Source organism: Leuciscus leuciscus (genome assembly GCF_965113295.1).
Source record: "Leuciscus leuciscus genome assembly, chromosome: 5".
Classification (NCBI taxonomy): Eukaryota; Metazoa; Chordata; class Actinopteri; order Cypriniformes; family Leuciscidae; genus Leuciscus; species Leuciscus leuciscus.
This window is the reverse complement of record NC_138729.1, coordinates 23,382,093-23,403,750: the sequence shown is the minus strand read 5'-3', so window position 1 is coordinate 23,403,750 and position 21,658 is coordinate 23,382,093. Positions and strand designations below refer to the sequence as shown.

Below are 21,658 nucleotides of genomic sequence, written 5' to 3'. Positions count from 1 at the left end.
ATCCAGACTCATGAGCGTCAAATATTATTTTTGCCCATACAAAACCTACTTCTGTCTATCTATGTCAAACAATTTAACAAAAGTCAACACTGATGAACAGAGCAACCAGTGTGAGTTACTTACTACAAGTTCTGTACAGTGAACAATCAGCTAAATCTCATTTTAAAAGGCTCATTTTACCAGGTTTTGGCACAAGTTTAAAAAATATGGTATTTAAAAAAAGAACTCCCACCAAAATTTATTTCAGCATTTAGAGGGATTTGTCACAAATGAGGTATGTTTAATTTTAGTATTATGATGTGCCTGTGCTGTGCCTAAAATCCCAGAAACAATTAAAGGAGAACTCTGGTGAATTTTTAAGTTAATCTTGATCGTTTTACCTTTGTGAGTACTGTCTATAAAAAAAAAAAACTAACCGGATTGGTGCTTGCAACGCGGAGCTGTTACAGTTAATGCCCAGAGCTCCCATTCAGCTATAACGTACGGTGGCCGAGAGAGCTCAACGCGCTGCAACTGAAGAAAACACATGCAAATAGAAAAACACCTACAAATTAAGAAAACATCTTCATCAGTTTCACAACACATGTGTGCTCCAAATACTCACAACACAACCAAATACAGAAACGCGCTGCAAAAGTTCACAACACAACCAAATACAGAAACGCGCTGCAAATAGGACAGAACACAATGGAAATGTTTCCGGGGAAGCCAATAAGTGACGGACCCGACTGGGACGTGCTTACGGAGCTGTCTACTTTAATTAAATGTATTATTTTATTTTTGTTGCAAAACGTACAGAGATTACACGTTTATGACATACAACTTTGTATACAATATACAAAATGCATTTGTAATATGTTCAATGTCATAAGAATACTAATCAGAAAAGAACAAGCTGAAGACTAAAATAAATTAAAGAAAAAAAGATAGAGAAAAAGAACATGAGGGAAAGATATTAATATATACATCAGTTACATTGTACACATTCATGTTATGTTAAAATAAGTTTCATAAGAAATGTTAGAATGAAGGGTCCAAATCATAGACAGTAGGCTATATAAGAGGTCCAAATATGAGACGGCGCTGCGTTGTCATGGGAACATCCCAGGTGAAAATAATGAGGAAATTACATTGGCTTTCGTTGCTCCCTTCATCAAGTCCGTTCCAAACGGCTACATAATGGCACACAAGTGCCCCGCTCCCTCCAAAGTGCCCACGTCAAGGGCTCTGCCATCTGCCCTTTTAAGGGAGTAACGTTAGGGCATAGGTAATGCTCACGAGCAATAAAAAACGTCCCAGCCGGGTCCGTCACTTATTGGGTTCCCCAGAAACATTTCCGTTGTGTTCTGTACTATTTGCAGCGCGTTTCTGTATTTGGTTGTGTTGTGAACTTTTGCAGCGCATTTCTGTATTTGGTTGTGTGGTGAACTTTTGCAGCGCGTTTCTGTATTTGGTTGTGTTGTGAGTATTTGGAGCACACATGTGTTGTGAAACTGATGAAGATGTTTTCTTAATTTGCCGGTGTTTTTCTATTTGCATGTGTTTTCTTCAGTTGCAGCGCGTTGAGCTCTCTCGGCCACCGTAATAACGGCAGTTATGGGGGCATAAACCTAAAGAGTGTCTTTGTGCCTCTTTACAGACACAAAATGCAATTAAAATGTCTGTCCAACATGAACAGGGCCCTTACATGACAACAAGATGCGTTTAGCAACTTAGCCATTGTTTAAACTCACCTAAATAGTGTTTTAGACAGCTAGCTGTAGTCTCGCGCTGAAGTCCCGTGGGAACTCAGTTGTAGCCGGAAAAAGGTAAATAGTAACGTCAAAGGGATAGTTCACTTTGAAATACATTTTTGGTATGTTTTAGCTCCAAGATGTAGGTGTCTTTTTTTCCGCAGTTGTTTCAATTTTGATATTTTTAGGTCAAACCGTTCTTGTCTGTCAGTCATATAATGCAGGTCTATGGTCACCACCTCAAAGAGCATGCACAGAGTCCAAATTAAAACAATTCCCCGTCGTCCAAATTAAACAATTCCCCATCGTAAGTACACATTGATGGCCTAAGACACGAAACGAGCGGTTTGTGTGAGAAAACGAACAGTATTTAAATCGTTTTTAACTCTTATACACAGCCATGTCCGAGTGATCTGATCTGACGTGTACGCAGACTGGTGCATAGATATATACACTAGATGTCGCCTTAAAGACATTCGTTCCAATGAACTGCCGTAGACAAGGCGACATCTAGTGTATATATCTATGCACCAGTCTGCGTACACGTCAGATATGCATAGATATATACACTAGATGTCGCCTTGTCTACGGCAGTTCATTGGAACGAATGTCTTTAAGGCGACATCTAGTGTATATATCTATGCACCAGTCTGCGTACACGTCAGATCAGATCACTCGGACATGGCTGTGTATAAGAGTTAAAAACGATTTAAATACTGTTCGTTTTCTCACACAAACCGCTCGTTTCGTGTCTTAGGCCATCAATGTGTACTTACGATGGGGAATTGTTTAATTTGGACGACGGGGAATTGTTTTAATTTGGACTCTGTGCATGCTCTTTGAGGTGGTGACCATAGACCTGCATTATATGACTGACAGACAAGAACGGTTTGACCTAAAACTATCAAAATTGAAACTACTGCGGAAAAAAAGACACCTACATCTTGGATGCCCTTGAGGTAAGCTAAAACATACCAAAAATGTATTTCAAAGTGAACTATCCCTTTAAGTGCGCGTGATTTTTTTTCCCCCAAACCACTTCAGCGGAAATCCCGCACTGCAGCTGATTCTAAGGTTTTCATTGGTCATGTCAATTACAGATTGCCTACACCAAACACTGATCCCTAAACCTACCCGTCACTGTAACCTAAACCAATGAAATCAGCTGCAGGGCGGGATTTCCGCTAAAGTGGTTTGGGGGAAAAAAATGCGCACACAGGTGGGAGGAGCGTCGTGTTCCAGCTACAACTGAGTTCCCACGGGACTTCAGCGCGAGACTACAGTTAGCCGTCTAAAACACTATTTAGGTGAGTTTAAACAATGGCTAAGTTGCTAAACGCATCTTGTTGTCATGTAAGGGCCCTGTTCATGTTGGACAGACATTTTAATTGCATTTTGTGTCTGTTAAGAGGCACAAAGACACTCTTTAGGTTTATGCCCCCATAACTGCCGTTATAGCTGAATGGGAGCTCTGGGCATTAACTGTAACAGCTCCGCGTTGCAAGCACCAATCCGGTTCGTTTTTTTTTTTCTATAGACAGTACTCACAAAGGTAAAACGATCAAGATTAACTTAAAAATTCACCGGAGTTCTCCTTTAATGATTCTGGATTATGGCAGTTCTGATACTTTCAGATTGCATATAAAATTAAATACATAAATAAAATGATGTACAGTAAAATCCCAGATCCCATTAGTATACAGTAGTGAATACACAAAATGTATTCTGTTTATACATAATTTTACAATAATCTTTTTTTTTACTGAATTTATCTTCACAAAGTGCAGTTTACAAGACTACAGTTGATAAACTCCCAGATGTGCAAGAAAGTACATTCATGTTAACAGCAAATGACTGTTCAAAACAAATGTGAATAAAATCCATTTTATACACAATTATATCATCTTAACAATATGTAATTTTAATTTTTTTTAAATTAAATAATAGTCATTAGATGAAATGAGCCTGTTATGTATCCTACATCATTGTCATCTAAAAACCACCGGCCCATTATTATTCACCTCTATGAAGCCCTTAAAGAGAAGCTCCTTCCATGCTGCATTCAGACACTTTCTCTAAATCTTCCATCACTAAGTCTTGCTCGTTGACGTGGTTCATCCTCCTTGAGCTGTTGTTCTCCAGGCTATTAAGAGAGATGGGCTCTGTGGAGGGTTGCAGGTTTACCGGCTGCACAGAATTACCTTGCACCCTGTGAGAATAGGTCCGATGTTGACCACCGACAGGACACAGGCCGAACTTAAAGATGGCCTGAAATCCACGGCGGAAGTTCTCGTTGAAGAACCCGTAAATTATCGGGTTGACACTGCTGTTGAAAAAGGCTAGCCAGTGGGCAAAGGGGTAGATGTAGATGTTAATAAGCCTGTACTGATGTTCAGTAAGTTTAACATAGTCTGTTAGCATCATCAGAGTCCACAGAGGCAACCAGGATAAGATGAAGAGTAAGGCCACGATGAGGAGCATTTTGATCACTCTTTGTTTTTTCTTCGACACAGAGTGACGGTTATCGTGGCCAGGTTTGGCCCCCGCTGGCATAGCCGTTTTAAACAGAGTGATCCCAATCCTTGCATACATGATCACTATGAGGGACAGAGGAACTAGGTAAATGTTGGCAAAAAGGACAGTTGTGTAGATCTTCCTCATCTCCTGGTTTGGCCAGTTTTCCCTGCACCAGTAGAAAGGGCTTGTTCGGTTGCCATCTCCCAGGAACACGCGGATGGTTTGTTCTTTAGTCACTTGAAGCATGACGCCAGAGGGGCACATGATGGACACTGCCAGGACCCAGATTATCACAATAGTGAGGGTGGCTGTTGATATTGTCAGTTTCTGTTTGAAGGGATATACAATACATCTGAATCTGCAAAAGACAGCAACAGGCAACAGGTTAAACATTTAACAGCTCTATGAAGAAACAGTTGTGTTTTTATCATGCAGTCACACTAATGACTGAGGCTATTTCAGAGTTTCTTCTTTCCAGTATTTTTGGAGATGAACAGGATGACAGTTTTTCAAAAGATGTTTCGCTCTCATTTCATGTTCTCTCAACTCAATATGTATTGGTTAATAGTACTGTAGCGAAATGAGAAAATTGTGGACTCACTTAACGGTTTTATTAACTTGAGCACTTGAGTGGCCAACTCCAAAATTTCCCCCAATTCCCACCCACACATAACTGCACAGGCTTGTTCTTCGGGAGAACACCCCACCACACAAACAGAACACATTACATATGAAAAGAACATACATGCACTTAGATCACACCTGAATAGAACATAAAACACTCTTTAGACTAAGAAAATGTTCAAATCTGAAAAAGGTTTCTATAGACCAGATTGTTTCACTATAGATGGTTAGTATGATAGTATGATATCCCATTTATAGTTGTATCTGTCCCACTAAATGATGGAAGCCCATTTCCACCATGGAATAAAACATATAAATGTTAATTGCAATGTATTATCTTGCAATTCTGTCTTTTTTCTCTAAAATTTGAGTTTCGGAATATTTTCCCCGAATCTCTGGAAATTGAGTGAAATCACACAGAGCTGGTCACAATTAACATTTTATAAAGCTTATTTGCAATTTAAATCATATTATCATCCAATGTTACTGCAAATAGGATTTCCATCTAACATAAATCAATATTTACAAAGTCTGTTATTGCTCTCCCACAGGTCCTGCATTGTCCCGCAAAATCACGTCTGCTGACCCGCAACAGAAGTGGTCAGCCTAATAGTAATGTAAAAAAAAATACACAAATGAAAAGTGCACTCGATTTCTCAGCACTCTTAAAGTCCCAGTAAAGGCCATTCTAAAAAAAATTCTAAACACATTAGAAATGTTAGAAATGTATTGCTAAAACACATTACAAAGACTGTGAACTGTGAAGTACTGAATTGTGGAGTTAGACCTTTAACAGTTTTTCACCATTGCTGTGTTCCGGATTTTTTGGGCGGGGCTAAAACGGGGGCTCGATGACGCACTTTAGTCCCTGAGCTCCTGGACACGCCCCTACTTGATGACGCACTGGAGCCCCTGACGCTGGCCCCACCCCTAAAAATATATATAGAGCACATTCACATCAGTTTGCCGATCGCGAGTTACTGTTACTCATTACTATTAGTGACTACAGCCTACAGTTTTCTAGCTAGCTATGCCTTCGTCACGGAAATGCGCACTACCTGGATGCGATCATGTACAAAACAGATCGGTGGTTACTTAAACTTCCGAAAAACGATCACATCAACAAGAGGTGGATTCATTTGTGAAGAGCCACCTTGAAGGAGAGCTGAGGATCACCGCCAAAACCCGCCTCTGTAGTGATAATTTTACACGGGATAGTTTTATAAACTTTCGTCGGAGACATCTGGGATTCACTGATAATCCGCTGTTACTGGTGAATGGGGCCAAACCGACTATCTCCCTCGGCCTTCATCCTCCCGTCGCGCCGACAACTGGTGCCATCGTCGGCAGTGCGTGCCCACATGAGTGTAAGTTGCCTTGTGTGCTTGCTTATGTTATAATTATATAAGGTAGTCCAGGCTTGAACATGTATGGCTTTGTAAAACTAATTAAGCTGCTAGGAGCATCCATTCCGGCTGTAGCGGTGAGGCGATGACAGCTTTCCCGCGAGTTGGCGTGGTTTCAGCGCAGCCAGCGGACCCGCCCCCAGCGTTTGAGAGCAGAAACTACTGCTCATTTTTTCAAGATTTTGATAGCTTATTTGATGTACTTGCTGGCTTTTTTTATCATTCAAATTTGGCTGGGTGGCTTATAACACATTTTTCTGTGGTGTGACAAACTCAGAACACATACTTAATTTTGACTTTACAGGGATTTTAATAGTCCTAAAGTACAATTGATTCGTAACCCAAAAAACAAACGCTCTTAGAGAACGGTTTAAAACAAGGATACTAATTTGATGTTTTAGACGCTCTTCAGTGAAAACTACTCTTTAAAAAAAACACTTACTTGAAAGAAATGAAACAAAACCAAATGAGACGCTATGAGAAGAAAGAATATTAACGATATCTCTAATGTGGAAGAGTAACGACTATAGTGACTGTCACTGTAAAGTGTTATTATCTGCAGAATAGACAACAAATGAAGACTTCAGATGCAAAAGCCTCCTAGTCCGTCTAACGTTTTTCTTTAATATAATTATTTTTTATCAGGCTCCTATGTATAGGTTTCTACCTAAGTACCGACATTAAAAGTATTTGATAAACGTATACTATGTGCAGAGAGCATTCACTCAATATTATTATCTCATTTTTGAAATAGGTGGCAGAGGCTTTTGCATCAGAGGTCTTCAAATATAAAAAGTGTAGGCTACCCTTGTGTTTTCCAAAACTGTCCAAATAAATGCTGGGTAGGATATAGGCCTAAATCAAACTACACTACAAAAGTAGGCTACTACAAAAAGTTAAGTATGCTACACAGTATTAATTGCCTATAAATGCCTGCCTTCCAGCTCTTCAGATCCTCTAGTGATACGTGGGAGTACTTACCATGAATTTATGTACAGCATATAATACATCCTCCTCTGCACACCTGGGACATTTATGTAGCCTATATTTTCTATGCCATACACAATGTATTTCTGCAAGCTGTGTCCGAAACCACCCTGTTGGTGCACACTGTGCGATTAATAATAGCCTTTACGATTGTTGCTTTTCAGACTATACGAACATGATCATCGCTGTATGTCACACTGTAAGATCTCAGTTGTCATTAATGTCAGACTGTAGGACAGCTAAAGACACATTAAAAACGGACGCACACATGAAAACTTCTCCGGAGTTTTACATCATCAATCAATCAATGACACGTTCAGTGACAGTGAGCTGCATTACACGCGGAATTGAAATTGTGGCTACAAAGAAATTTAACGTTAATTTTGGTCACGGCTTGTCTTGAAAAACAAAGACAATTTGATGGTCGTCATAGGAGAGTCAAAATCTTGAGGTCTGAGGTCAAATTTGATTGCAACGGTCATTAGTCGGCTGTCGGTGAACATTTCAAACTAACGATCAAAGACTTTAGATTTTAGGCAAGGATCAGAGGATTCTTTTAGGATTTGCAAAATTTGTCTCAGACGGCCAAATCGTGGCCAAAATCGCACAATGCACCCAGCTTTAGTTGACAATTTCATTCCCTATATAATGCATACTCATTTATAACCATAATGCACTCTGATTAATAGTACACATGTATTCACTTCAATACAGTGTTACCCATATGCAAAAGGACTGAAATTTTTATTTTGTACTGGTTGATAAAAAAAAAAGATATATTACAAACCAAAATTATACAGGTTGGTTTTGAATTGAATTTAAAAGTTTTGACTTTTTAACCTTCAAAGAAATCAATTCTGACCAGTTTCATATTTGCAGTATTATTATTACAGCATAGGGGAGATCGGGGCACAACACATTTTGGTTTTGGCTCAATTATTTAAAAAATAATTAAGTTAGATTTATTTTAATTTTTTACACAAGCAACATACACATCTCTGCTACAAATGAACACAATGTTTTTTTTCTAGGACCTACCATTTTCGTACAGTTGCACTGAAAGTGACAGAAGTGCAAATGTTACAACTTACCCAATATGCGGGGTTAATTGTAACAGACAGAGGGGTTAGTTGTAACACTTGTGTGTAACACACATACTTCAGTACTATTTTATCTGTATAGTGTGATACTGTTTATACATCTGTATAGATATATATATCCATACATCCATCCCTTATCCAATCATCCTTCTTTTATGGATCAATATCATGGATAGAGATATAGGAAAGGTCTGCACAGTTTTGCAATAAATAAATAAATAAAATCATCAAATATTGTAATTGCAATTGAATTATATTTGTGTGTGGCAGCTGCATGTAAAATTATTATTATTAATAATAATAAAAACAAAATCACATTTTAAAGGGTTTATTGCATGAAAACAGACTATATTTTTAATAAATAAACAAATGATCAATGCATAGTAAACAAATGTGGGAAAAAAAATCTAACTTTGACATTTAATTTCCAACATTGTTTGTGAAAGTCCAACAAAGTTAAATGTGGCTAAATAAATATATAAATAAATACTCAAACCTGAAAAGCTGTGTGGCTCCCTGTTTTCATTTCATTATCGTTTTACACTTGGCGGCTTAGTTGTAACACTGTGCAACAACTAACCCCGCTGTGTAAAAAATATTTTAAGCCTAGCTAACAGTTGCTAGGAGTTGCTGATATGTTTCAAAATGGTGCTGTGTTTTAGCCAACAAGACAGAGATTAAGGTAATATAAAGTTAGATTTGGTGACACACCCAACTCAGAAACTGAAAAAAACGTATGATGAAAAAATTTACTTGCATGGTGTCAAAACACTCTTTGTCCAGAATCTTCACGAAATCTTATCAAAACTTTCCAGAAATCCGCGGGAGACCGTCTTCTGGCAGCAAGAGAAAAAGAGCGGAAACACAACCTGCTTGACCCTGACTAACTATGTAAAAGGCCCCGCGCTCCCCTATTACAGGCACATTTGCCATGAAATCAATTTATTTTGAGGGGTCCATGACTTAATATCCATACATCCTTCACATTTCATATGAATGGTCAGAATAAAAAACAAACTTGAAAACTGAGGTCAGACTAAAATGTTTGCCTAAATTAGTGTATAATTGATTTTATGCACTACTTAGTAATGGATGAATCTAAAATAGTTCAGCTTTGTGGTGTACTATGAAGTATTTGTTATAATGCCTTATTGTCTATAAATATATATACACACTACATTGATAGCCAGAACAATCAATTACAAACTACAGACAGGCTACTCACTATGCTGCAGTGAAGGAATCATACGGACAGGAAACATACAACGAAAGTGTAAAACATGACCTCAGATGACAACTTAACACAATTAAATGTGATTCCATGTGTAAAAATGTAAGAGGAGATGAGGGTTAATTTAACACTCTGATTCACCGTCTGGCAGTATTAAGCAGGAACAGATGCACTACAGCATTGACACACACGCACACACACACACACACACACACACACACACATACACAAACACACACACACAGAGAGACACCCAATCCAGCAGTGATAGTTTTCATTTCACTGCTTCCCCCAAAGGCCCCATGTCGTGATGATATAACAATGACATCAGGTGGGTATGGAAACCCAGCTGTCCAATCTAAAGGAACAGAACCAATCCGAGAACAACAGTCTGGACACAGTCTGGACCTTCCAGTGGACTAACGCCCGTTTGAAAGTGACACATTTCCTGCTGCCAGTTGGTGGCGCTATAACTTTGACTCATAATAGTTGCATCCATCTGATTGGCCTCTTACCACGCACACATTGCTGAAGTTTCATCAAGATCAGTTAATGTATGCAGAAGTTATACCACTTCGTGTTTCTCTTGTGCAAATGTGATGATACCAGTCTTTCTGCATGGTTTAACTGAGTACAGAGACTTAATTCAAATGGTCCACGTTTACAGCGTTCCTTAAAATGTATATATACAGTATATATATACACATACATACATACATACATACATATATACATATATATATATATATATACAGCGATGACGGGCCCAGGCTGCGATGTCAAGATTGCAATGCTGGAGTGTGTGTGTGTGTGTGTGTGTGTGTGTGTGTGTGTGTGTGTGTGGCGCGGGCGCAATAGTCACATCCATGTGATCGGCCTCTTACAACAAACAAACTGCTGAAGTTTCATCAAGTATGTTTCTAGCATGCTTAGTACACAATAATTATGTGGTTAGTACTGCATTACTGTGTTAACCATGTCAGTTTCTGTTGCTAGTAAGTGGAGCTATGTCTATATCTGAATTTCGCTATGTAGATGTGTTCAGTGCAGGACTTTTATCAAACATGTGAATTTTGGGGCAGATTGGACTTAGGCTTTGTACTTCACTCACGTTCCAATATCGACGGAAAAAATCATCCTCTTCACATGCGCAAAAATGTGCTTGGAAACATCACAGTGGAGTGGTGCTTACTGTGAACATACGAATTGTACTACTGACTATTTAAACAGAGCAGTGTAATTTTTATATGTTAGGTTGACTATTTTATTATTACATTTTATTAAGGCTATAATGAACAGGCTGCGAACTTCAGTATACATTAACTGATCTAGATGAAACTTCAGCAGTGTGTTCGTTGTAAGAGGCCGATCACATGGACGTGACTATTGTGAGTCAAAGTCATAGCGCCACTACTAGGGCTGTCACTTTTGTGAAAAAATCCTGTTCGATTTTTGAGACATAAGTGTTCATTGAATCGATTGTAAAATCGATTTTCCATGTCTAAAGATGTTTCCATTTTAAACGCCAAATATGGGCAAATCCACGGACAACTAAAAGGCATTAGGACGAACGTAAAGAGGGCGCTTGAGACGCGCACAAGTCAGCAAATATTACTGATGATTTATTCGCGTGAAGTTTCATGCACAATGACAAACAGGAGTGCAACATTGTTGAAAAACAATAAGCAGAGTGGACTGCCATAATATAAATGTGTGTGTATATATATATATATATATATATATATATATATATATATATATATATGTATAAACACGTTGCTGTGAGATGCGTGATGGTTCTGTTGTGATCTTTGTTTAACTATTTTCGCTGCTGAAACAGAACAAAAACAGTCAATATTGCACCGGCTTGGGCCCGTCATCGCTGCTTGCAGCTATATACTAAACCCATTTTATTCTTTTTTTTTTTTCAATTTAAGAATTATGTTTAAGTTTAAAAACAGCCAGATGCGTGGGCAAGGGCCCTGCATCTCTGCAGAAATTGAAAATCACGTGACAGGCTGGTGGTCAGAGAATTACACGGTACAAGAAGGCTGCACAATGGATGATAGGAAGTGGAGAAACAAAGTTCTGTATGACCCGCAGGACTTTTTATATGAAGATTTAAATGCTAAAGAAAAAGCATGAGAGTTGGCTGTTTTTGTCAATTGTAAGTTTTAATTTAGCGTTGTGAGATTTTATGAGATTTTAACATAAGAAAAGTAATTTTAGCAAATTAATATATAAATCTATATAGAAGTAATGCATTGAATAAAAAGTTGTTTAAATTTTGCGTGTTTAAATGGGAATAAGTCTATGAAAGACTATAACTGTAGGCTACTGTGTACAAAGAGAATTGCAATTCTGACCATTTTTTTTGTAACAACTACTGACAATTATTAGTAATATTATTAAATTTAATTATTCACAGGCCTCATTCATGAAACAAGCTGAATTTCTGTGTAAATCACTCATGTAAAACAAAATCTTTCTTAAATTATCTCAGTGAACTGAGTTCAACAGATTAAATAAAAATGAGGACAGGCGGAGCCAGACAGAGTCATAGGGGTGGAGAGATGGAGTGCAGCGGACGGCTCGCAATGTCAGACCAAGGTGAAGCCAGAGGATCGAGGGAGCCCGGTGCAGCCATAAGTCCGATGGTCCAAGGTGGAGCCGACGGAGAGACAGAGGAGACAAGGTGGAGGAGTCTGGACGATAGGCCCAGGTGGAGTGACGAGATCAATGGCTGGAGGCAGAGCCAGGGGATACCTTCTTCCAGGAGGAGCTGGATGCTGGAAGGCCCAAGGTGGATCCATGTCACAGAGGGGAGGCAGAGGAGGAGGAGACGAGGGACTGCCTGAAGTTTGAAGAGGAGGTGGGAGAGGGAGGTTGGGTGGGAACTCTGGAGACTTTGAGCAGGATGGAACCAGCCGGGAGGCAAGTTGCTCTCTGAAACCCGTTTTCAAAACTTTGCATTTTCACTTTGCAAATCATTTTCAAATTTGCCGTGTAAACAACAAAAATGTGAATCTCTGATGACGATGACGTCATGCACATGCGTATTACGTGTTCAGTCTGTGTTACATCGCCATCTAATGGCCTGGCAGCAGAATATCCAGCATCGCGTTAGTTCAGGCAGGCCATGTCAGCCAAGCTCGCATCAGCTGATAGCCAGCTGTTCCTGAAGTGTACCAATCCAGTGTCGACATCTATCACAGCGGCACATATACATTTCCATTCCTTCAGCATTTCGTCCATAGCATCGCTGCTCGCATTTAAACTGTTATTGCTGAATTTAGATAACTATTGTATGGCTGCAAGTAGGGCTGCAACAACTAATCGATAAAATCGATAATAATCGATTATGAAAATCGTTGTCAACGAATGTCATTGTCGATTAGTTGGTCTGCTCACGTCACGGGAAGCGTTAATGATGACGTCACTTTTATGACAACACAGTCACACGCGAAATGGCAGAGTAATCGGAGAGAAATGACAGTTCAGTCGGTGGCAGAAAAAGTCATCTAAGGCATGGGAGCATTTTACATTAAATCTGGAATCTGCAAGTTATGCAAAGCTGAGCTTGTGTGGCATGGAAGTACCACAATGATGCACGAACACATGAAGAGGAAACACGTTGGTGTCACGGATGAAGGTGAAACATCAGCACAGCGAGCAAAAACTGTATATCCTCATTTTATGAAGATGTGAAAATTGTATAGTCTAGTTTAATTCAATACTACAGTGTAAACAGCTTTGTTTTCTAACTTTGGGACAGTCACACTAGATCTATTTTGCATCGAGCATCAGGTTGCGCAATCAGTTCGCTCGGAACATAAGTGATGGATTATAATAGCGCTACTGCAGAAATAGGTTAAATTAAATGGTGTTTACAAAGTGAAGCACTAAATATAAAGACAGTTAATAACAGCAGCAGTAACATATTGTTTTTTAGTCACTGTAGTCAGTGGTTTTCAGCGAATGCTTGTGCACTAATGCATAATTTTTCTTGTCCTTTTAATCAAGCCTATTAGCTTGTTGCGTAAGTTAACGTTACCTCCATTCCACTCTCTTTTTATAGCATTAACGTTACTATGTAAGGGATAACGTTAATGTAGAGCTTCGCGTCGGGGTCCCGATCAGCCTGTCGGGGTTGTATTCGCTATTTCAACCGCCTCGCTCTACATTATCCCGCTTATTGCATGGCTACCCACCAAATAATTCAATAATTTGACACAAAATATTGATTTAAAAATTAGTTTAATGATTTAAAAATTATTGTATTGCTTCCGCTAAAGAAAATAGTCCGTTCCGTCTCTACGGTTAGAATCCTTCGTCCATAGCAACGCTCTGTTTTTCATGGCAACGGTGTGTTATAACGTTACTTCGCAGCGTCTGATATCAAGAAATAACAGACCGCGTTCTACATTGGAATTCAAAATCTGCTGCTTAATATCTTATTACAAACATGTTTGTGTCCTAATTTCATAATGTGAAGTTTATATGAGCAGCACAACTCAATATTTTGTTTTATTTATATATATTTTGGATATTTAAATAAGTTTTACTGTTTAAAAACTGGACAAACTTTTGTGTTTTTTAAGGTTTAAAATGTAAAAATTAAAGATTATATTAGTAAAACTCAATGTGTGGCTTTTGCACTTTTTAAAGTACACTTTTACACATAAATACCCTGATTTAGGGTTTTATTTAGTTATAATAAGCAAAAAATCAAATTGAATTGTAAAAAAAAGTTTTTATCCGATTAATCGATTAATCGAAAAAATAATCATCCGATTAATCGATTATCAAAATAATCGTTAGTTGCAGCCCTAGCTGCAAGTTAATTTAACATCGGCAATTAGGAAACTGCTATTCTTAGCACAAGTCATTATTACATTATTGACCATGTCTGATCTGGATTCAGACGAAGAACAAGTTCGGCTTTTCTTAGAAAACGCCGGTGAGAATTTTGATCCAGACAATGCTCCAAGTGTGCGCAGAAGTTCGCGACTGGCCAACAAAACAACTCCTCTGCTTATTATAGCTGACAGACCTGCTGAGAAGACCTGCGACGCTGTACAGCCACAACATCCAGTCTTCTCTCGGAATCAGCCACTAAGAACTCTTTCAATTTTCACGAAGAACTCTTTCAATTGAACTTCTTGAACTCTGGCTGGATGAAGGACCACCACCTTCAACTAAACCTTGCGAAGACAGAGTTGCTTGTGGTCCCGGCCAACCCAACAATACACCACACCACAACTTCTCCATTCAGCTAGGTTCGTCATCAATAACTCCATCAAGGTCAGCCAGGAACCTTGGAGTTGTGATTGATGATCAATTGAACTTTACAGACCACATTGCTAGAACTGCCCGGTCCTGCAGATTTGCCTTATACAACATTAGGAGGATCAGGCCCTTCCTATCAGAGCATGCTATACAACTTCTTGTCCAAGCACTTGTTCTATCCAGACTGGACTATTGTAATGCTCTCCTAGCAGGTCTTCCAGCTTGCATTGTCAAACCTCTGCAACTGATCCAAAATTCTGCAGCTAGAGTGGTCTTTAATGAGCCGAAGAGAGCACATGTCACTCCTCTCCTCACAAAATTGCACTGATTGCCAGTTGCCGCTCGCATCAAATTCAAGTCACTGACTTTTGCCTACAGAACAACCACTGGCTCTGCTCCCTCCTACCTAAACTCATTACTTCAGACTTACGTGCCATCCAGAAACTTATGCTCTGCAAGTGAATGCCGTCTTGTGGTGCCATCTCAAAGAGGCACAAAATATCTTTATCTGACCTTTTTCTGGTCTGTTCCATGCTGGTGGAATGACCTGCCTAACTCAACCAAAGCTGCTAAGTCCGTGACCATTTTCAAGAAACGTCTGAAGACGCATCTTTTTCGGCAACACTTGATCCATTAATACTAACACTTCATCTTCTCTTCTATATCTATTATCTTTCTAAAAAAAAAAAAAACTAAAAAAAAAAACACGTACTGCGTTAGATTAAACTAGGAAGGGTCATAGCACTTGTATATTGTTGTCCTATTGTTAGTTTAACTGCTTCTATTGTTCTCATTTGTAAGTCGCTTTAGATAAAAGCGTCTGCTAAATGAATAAATGTAAATGTCAATTCTTCCTGGAAAACATCCCAGAAACGCCCGCAACTCCATCGACTCCAACGCCATCCGGATCCAGGAAAGCCACTGCCAAATGAAAGCGCTCCTCCCGTTCCACCAACCCACCAGCTCTGAAGAAATGGACGGAACAGAGATCCGGCAACATCGCATTGCTCGAGTCTACAGAGGATCCTGTGCTGTCAGCCCTTCAGAACATTCAAATCTCCCTAACCAGCTTAGACGCTAGGATCCAAGCCCTGGAAAATCAGCCTTCTTCTTTCCACACAACTTTATCGACGCCTGCTCCCATGGCTCCCGTTGCTCCCATGGCTCTGAGAATGCACATATCAAAAAAGAGAAAATAAAGCCTTCTCCACCTGTCAATGTTCCTGAACTTGACAAGGCTTTGAGAAAGCATCCAAATCGCTGTTTTCTGCATTATTTGATATCTGGACTTATTCAAGGTTTCTTGGCTGGTTTAACACTTCTCCCAAAAACATCGTTCTTTTGCAATAATCTTCGGTCAGCCATTAAAGAGCCCGAAGTAGTCGATAGTTTATTGGCAAAAGAGGTAAAGAAAGGCTATTTGATTGGTCCCTTTGATAGTTCCCCCTTTCTAGTTTTTCGCGTTAATCCTTTAGGTGTAGCTACAAGGAAATATTCCGGGAAAAATACTCCGTCAATTTTAACATTGAGCTCATTTTTTTGAGTGATTCCTTCAGAGTGAACATGGTGAATCTGACTGCAGTAGATCTGAAAGATATGAATAAAAGTGATGTTAATTCAGCCAGCGCACATACGTGTATTTACTTCCTGTTTTCGGTCGAAGTCCACAGTAGTCGATTGTCGAGTTCATGCGCGTGATCATAGGTCGTGATCATACGCGTGATCATACTTGACAATCGACTACTGTGGACTTCGACCGAAAACAGGAAGTAAATACAGGTATGTGCGCGGTCTGAATTAACATCACTTTTATTCATATCTTTCACATCTACTGCAGTCAGATTCACCGTGTTCACTCTGAAGGAATCACTCACATGGCTGTGCACTTGTAATGACACATCAAGGATGTTAAGAGGCTAAAAGCAGGTTTAAAACTATTTTAGTCAACAGGGCAAAAAAAAATTTAAAAGAGGATAACACGGTGTAGGCAACACCGATTTTTGTCATTGTTCTCTGTACTGACAGCACTCCAAATTTACAAAAAATGTACCGGAGTTCTCCTTTAAGTGGAACTATCCTTCTGGTCACAAAGAGAGAGAGAGAGAGAAAAAAAAACACCATAAGAGTGAATTGCGGGAACAGCAATCAGGTAGACTTGTGTTCTCTCCTCTCCAAGTTTGATGTCAGCAAAGAACAGTAAAGTTAAGTTGATGTGCATCTCTCTCTAGTCTGTCTGTCTGTCTTGCTAAGCTGGGCAGTGCGTCTTTTGGTCTGTTTCGCCCAACAACAAAAAAGTGAGAGTGAAATACAACTATTTATTACGTTTGATAAATGACAAAGGGCAACGAACGGTGTTTGTTTATAAATTGCAGCTCGGAAAAGATAACCGCGTCGCGCGTTAACATGCGTTCATGCGTGTGCACGAAATGAAACGCGCACTTTCCAGCAGAAACATCTGTGGGGACCAGTACGATATATGGGCGTGATGCCACTCCTCATTATAGGCGCATATTTAAAACAAGACAATGAGTCTCCAAGTCAGTTTAGTCACAACTCTGCAATAAAGCAAGATGGAAAGCAATGTATTGACATTGACTATTGATTTATAGGCTATATTGCATTTAATATGTTGATTGGCTGGACATACTGGTCAATATGAATATACGTCCCTCAGTAAATAATAATTTACTCGGTTACTAACGTAACTTCGGTTCTCTCTAGAAGAGGGAACGAGTACTGCGTAAGTATCTTACGCTAGGGGAAAATCCCTTTTCCGCGAGATATTGAAGCCAAAAAATTATCCTTCATTTTTGATTATTGTAAAACGCGTTGCGGCAGCATACAGACATAGAAAAGACGGCTTGTGTGCCTATTGGTTGTTCTGCGGCAACTGCAGCAGCCTATCGAGCGAGGCCTAGCGTGACGTCAGACCCAATGAGGGTGCTTCGCGCCCACTGCGTCACGTCCCGCCGAAACGGGCGTGGCTTAGGCCTATAAATCCAGCTCGCAGGCAGCTGATATCTGGTTTTTCATCGCCGAAGCTAACCAGAGCGTGTGCATGCACGGCAAGATACGCAGTACTCGTTCCCTCTTCTAGAGAGAACCGAGGTTACGTTAGTAACCGAGTACGTTCTCTTACGAGAGGTCTCTCGTACTGCGTAAGTATCTTACGCTAGGGGACCCAATGTAAAACGCCGTGCGTGCTGGGATCTGACACCAAAGACCCAAGGGCGAAAGCCTGGGGTTCATATAGTGCATAATCACCAGGGGAACTCACAGGGAGTCCGGGAAGAGGGAGGGGCGGAGCCGCGCTCTTCCACATATAGCAGCGTCCCTCAGACGCAAATTACATCATACAGACAGGGCGGAGTACGGCCTGAACTGATGGAAAATTGTGGGTCTTATTCATTTGCCCATAAGCATTTTGCGGTCGATCAGCGAGCAGTGCTCATCGAGCAGTGCTCAGCAGACACAGTATTCTGAACCGATAGCATCAGAACAGACAGTACTGGTATATTTAGACCGACAACAGCCTGGCCTGTAAGGCGGGAACCTCTAGGTTATAAAACCTTATAAATGTAGACGGGGAGGCCCAGCCTGCCGCCATACATATATTTTGCAAGGCAATCCCACTTGACCAGGCCCACGATGAAGCCATGCTTCTCGTGGAGTGCGCTCTGACACCCAACGGGCACTGCATACCCTTGGAAGTGTACGCCAGCGCAATGGCGTCAACTATCCATCTGGATAGTCTCTGTTTCGACGCGGCTAGTCCCTTGGAACGTCCGCTGAACGAAACGAAGAGCTGCTCCGTCTGTCTGAAGACAGATGAGCGAGACACATAAGCTCTTAATGCCCTGACTGGACAAAGGAAGCTCGCGTCTCCTTCCTCGTCAGAGACCGGTAGGGCTGACAGGGAAATGACCTGTGCCCTAAACGGTGTGTTGAGGGATTTTGGAACATAACCGTGCTTAGGTTTGAGTATAACTCTTGAGTCATTAGGCCCAAACTCCATGCACGTCGCGCTCACTGAGAGCGCGTGTAAGTCCCCTATGCGCTTCACTGAAGCGAGAGCCAGAAGAAACACTGTCTTGAAAGACAGGTGTTTAAGATCAATCGTCTGTAAAGGCTCGAATGGGTCACCTTTCATGGCCTCCAGTACCGTAGAAAGGTCCCATACGGGGACTGAGGGAGGTCTGGGAGGATTCAGTCTCTTAGCTCCTCTAAGGAAGCGGATGACTAAATCGTTCCTTCCAATTGACTGGCCGAGCGTTGTTTTTGAGAACGCTGCTATGGCCGCCACATAAACTTTGAGCGTGGAAGGGGACCTGCCCTTGTCCAACAGCTCTTATAGGAAGGAGAGAACCTCCGTCACCCCACAGTCTGGGGGCGACACGCCACGAGCTGTGCACCAGCTGGAGAACACTGACCATTTCGAGGAATAGAGACGTCGCGTAGAGACGTCTAGCCTGCGTTATCGTGTTTAACACTCCACTTGGGAGGTCAGCGGGTACCCGTTGATGGCCCAAACATGAAGGGACCACAGCTCTGGGCGCGGATGCCAAATTGAGCCCTTGGCCTGAGAGAGGAGGTCCCTCCTCACTGGCACTGGCCATGGGGCAGTGCTCGCTAGCTGCATCAGAACTGGGAACCAGGGTTGGTTTTTCCAGAACGGCGCTACGAGTAGCACTGAGCATCCTTCTTCCCTGATCCGTTCTATCACCTGAGGCAGGAGAGAGACGGAAGGAAAGGCATAGAGCGGGCGGCTGGGCCATACATGAGCCAGCGCGTCCCTGCTCTTGGAGAAGAATTCCAGACAGTGAGCGTTTTCTTGAGACGCGAACAGGTCTACTTCCGCTCTGCCGAATTTCTTCCACAGCAGCTGGACTGTCTGTGGGTGTAGAGACCACTCGCCTGTCGGAACATTGTTCCTGGACAGTCTGTCCGGTCCTACGTTTAGGTCTCAGCGAGAGCAGGTTGCGCTGAGCCCACACCAGGAGGCGTTCTGTCAGCCTGTGCAGGTTTCGGGACCTGAGGCCGCCCTGGTGATTTATGTAGGACACCACTGACATGTTGTCCGAGCGGACCAGGACGTGGTGTCCTCGTATTTGGAGACAAAAACGCGTCAGCGCGTTGTCTACTGCCAGCATTTCGAGGCAGTTTATGTGTAGAAGCTTCTCCCGTTCTGACCATTGGCCGAAGAACGGTCTGCCCTCGAGCAGCGCTCCCATCCCGAGGTGGATGCGTCTGAAGACACTACCTTCACACTCGAGGAAGTCCCCAGGCTTACACCTGATTGGTACCAGTCGTTTGCTTTCCAAGGTTTCAGAGCTGCGATGCATTTCTGATTGACCTTGAGACGAAGCAGACCGGAAGCCCACGCTCGGCGCGGCACTCGCGCTTTCAGCCAGAACTGTAGCGGGCGCATACGAAGCAAGCCCAGCTGAAGTACTGATGATGCTGAGGCCATGAGACCTAGCATCCTCTGAAATTTCTTGAGCGGGACAGATGCGCCGCAGCGGAAAGAGCTCGCTGCGCGCTGAATGTCTAGTACGCGCTGTGGTGACAGTCGCGCTATCATAGACAGCGAGTCCAGTTCTGTGCCCAGAAAATATATTATCTGTCTGGGGGACAGAGAACTCTTCGCCCAATTGACTCTGAGACCCAGATTCTCGAGGTGATCGAGTAAAATGGTCCTGTGCTCTATGAGCACCGAGTGAGATTGAGCTAGAATCAGCCAATCGTCCAAGTAGTTCAATACTCGCATGCCCTGTAGCCTGAGGGGTGCGAGCGCTGCGTCCATGCACATCGTAAATGTACGGGGTGCTAGGGACAAGCCGAACGGTAGGACTGTGTACTGATATGCCTGGCCCTCGAAGGCGAATCTCAAATATCGCCTGTGACGTGACGAAGCACTCTGTTCAGTTGCCTTAGATCTAGTATGGGTCTGAGACCCCCGTCTTTTTTCGGTACCAGGATGTATCTGCTGTATAGCCCTCCTTGAAGTAGGTGTGCTACTTCTGTTTTTACCGTGGTCTCGACGCGTGTTGCATAGCGACGAGGGCGTCGGCGAAACTGTAGCGAATAGCCTCTTTTTATAATGTCTAGCACCCACCTCGAAACCCCGGGTAGCCTCGCCCATGCATCTGCATGAATGGCTAGGGGTTGAATGCGAAGCGCGCTCTGGTCGCTCAGCGACAGAGGGGCTTCAGTGTGCTGTAACACAAGCGTCGCGCTTATGACATTCGAGGCAGAGGGCGCGCTGATAACAGCGGGCAGATTGCCCGCGCTCGACTCCTCTACGGTGGTTAACCGAGAGGGGGAGGGCTGGGTGAGTCCCGTAGGACTTGTTATGTCTATGTGTGGATGTGGGCACGGGATAGCGGGCACATTTACCACACCGAGAGCATTGTCCGCCTGAGCAGAGCGAATGTACGTTGGTTTCGTTTTCACAGAAATCTCGAGACATGCAGGACGTAGTGATTGTGGGCACTGGGCAGTGGGCACATCTGCTACGTTTAATGCGCAATCGAACTGGGTCGATTTTATGTGCGCGAGCCCTGTGTGACGGGCTGTGCTTTTGTGTAAGAATGGGCACTGGACAGTGGGCATTTTGTCTACACTCATAACACCATCAGCCGTGGCCGGGACACCAGAAAATACACTCTTTGTGGGATTTATCTGGGTAGCCTTGAAAACGGCATTTGTGTGCAGGCAAGCGGGCAGTGGAACCGGCTTGTTGACTGCAAAATACACTGGAACGGTCACATT

At 41.9% G+C, this 21,658-nt stretch overlaps 1 protein-coding gene across 1 annotated transcript in view; it reads right to left on the bottom strand.

Annotated features, from left to right (window-relative positions):
- Positions 1-2,327: 2,327 nt before the first annotated feature.
- Positions 2,328-21,658, bottom strand: part of npffr2a (neuropeptide FF receptor 2a) — a 42,081-nt gene continuing 22,750 nt past the window's right edge. Inside the window, exon 4 of the mRNA XM_082170036.1 lies at positions 2,328-4,608. Coding sequence (XP_082026162.1) covers positions 3,768-4,608 — 841 coding nt within the window. The 3' untranslated portion in view covers positions 2,328-3,767. The remainder of the gene's footprint in view (positions 4,609-21,658) is intronic.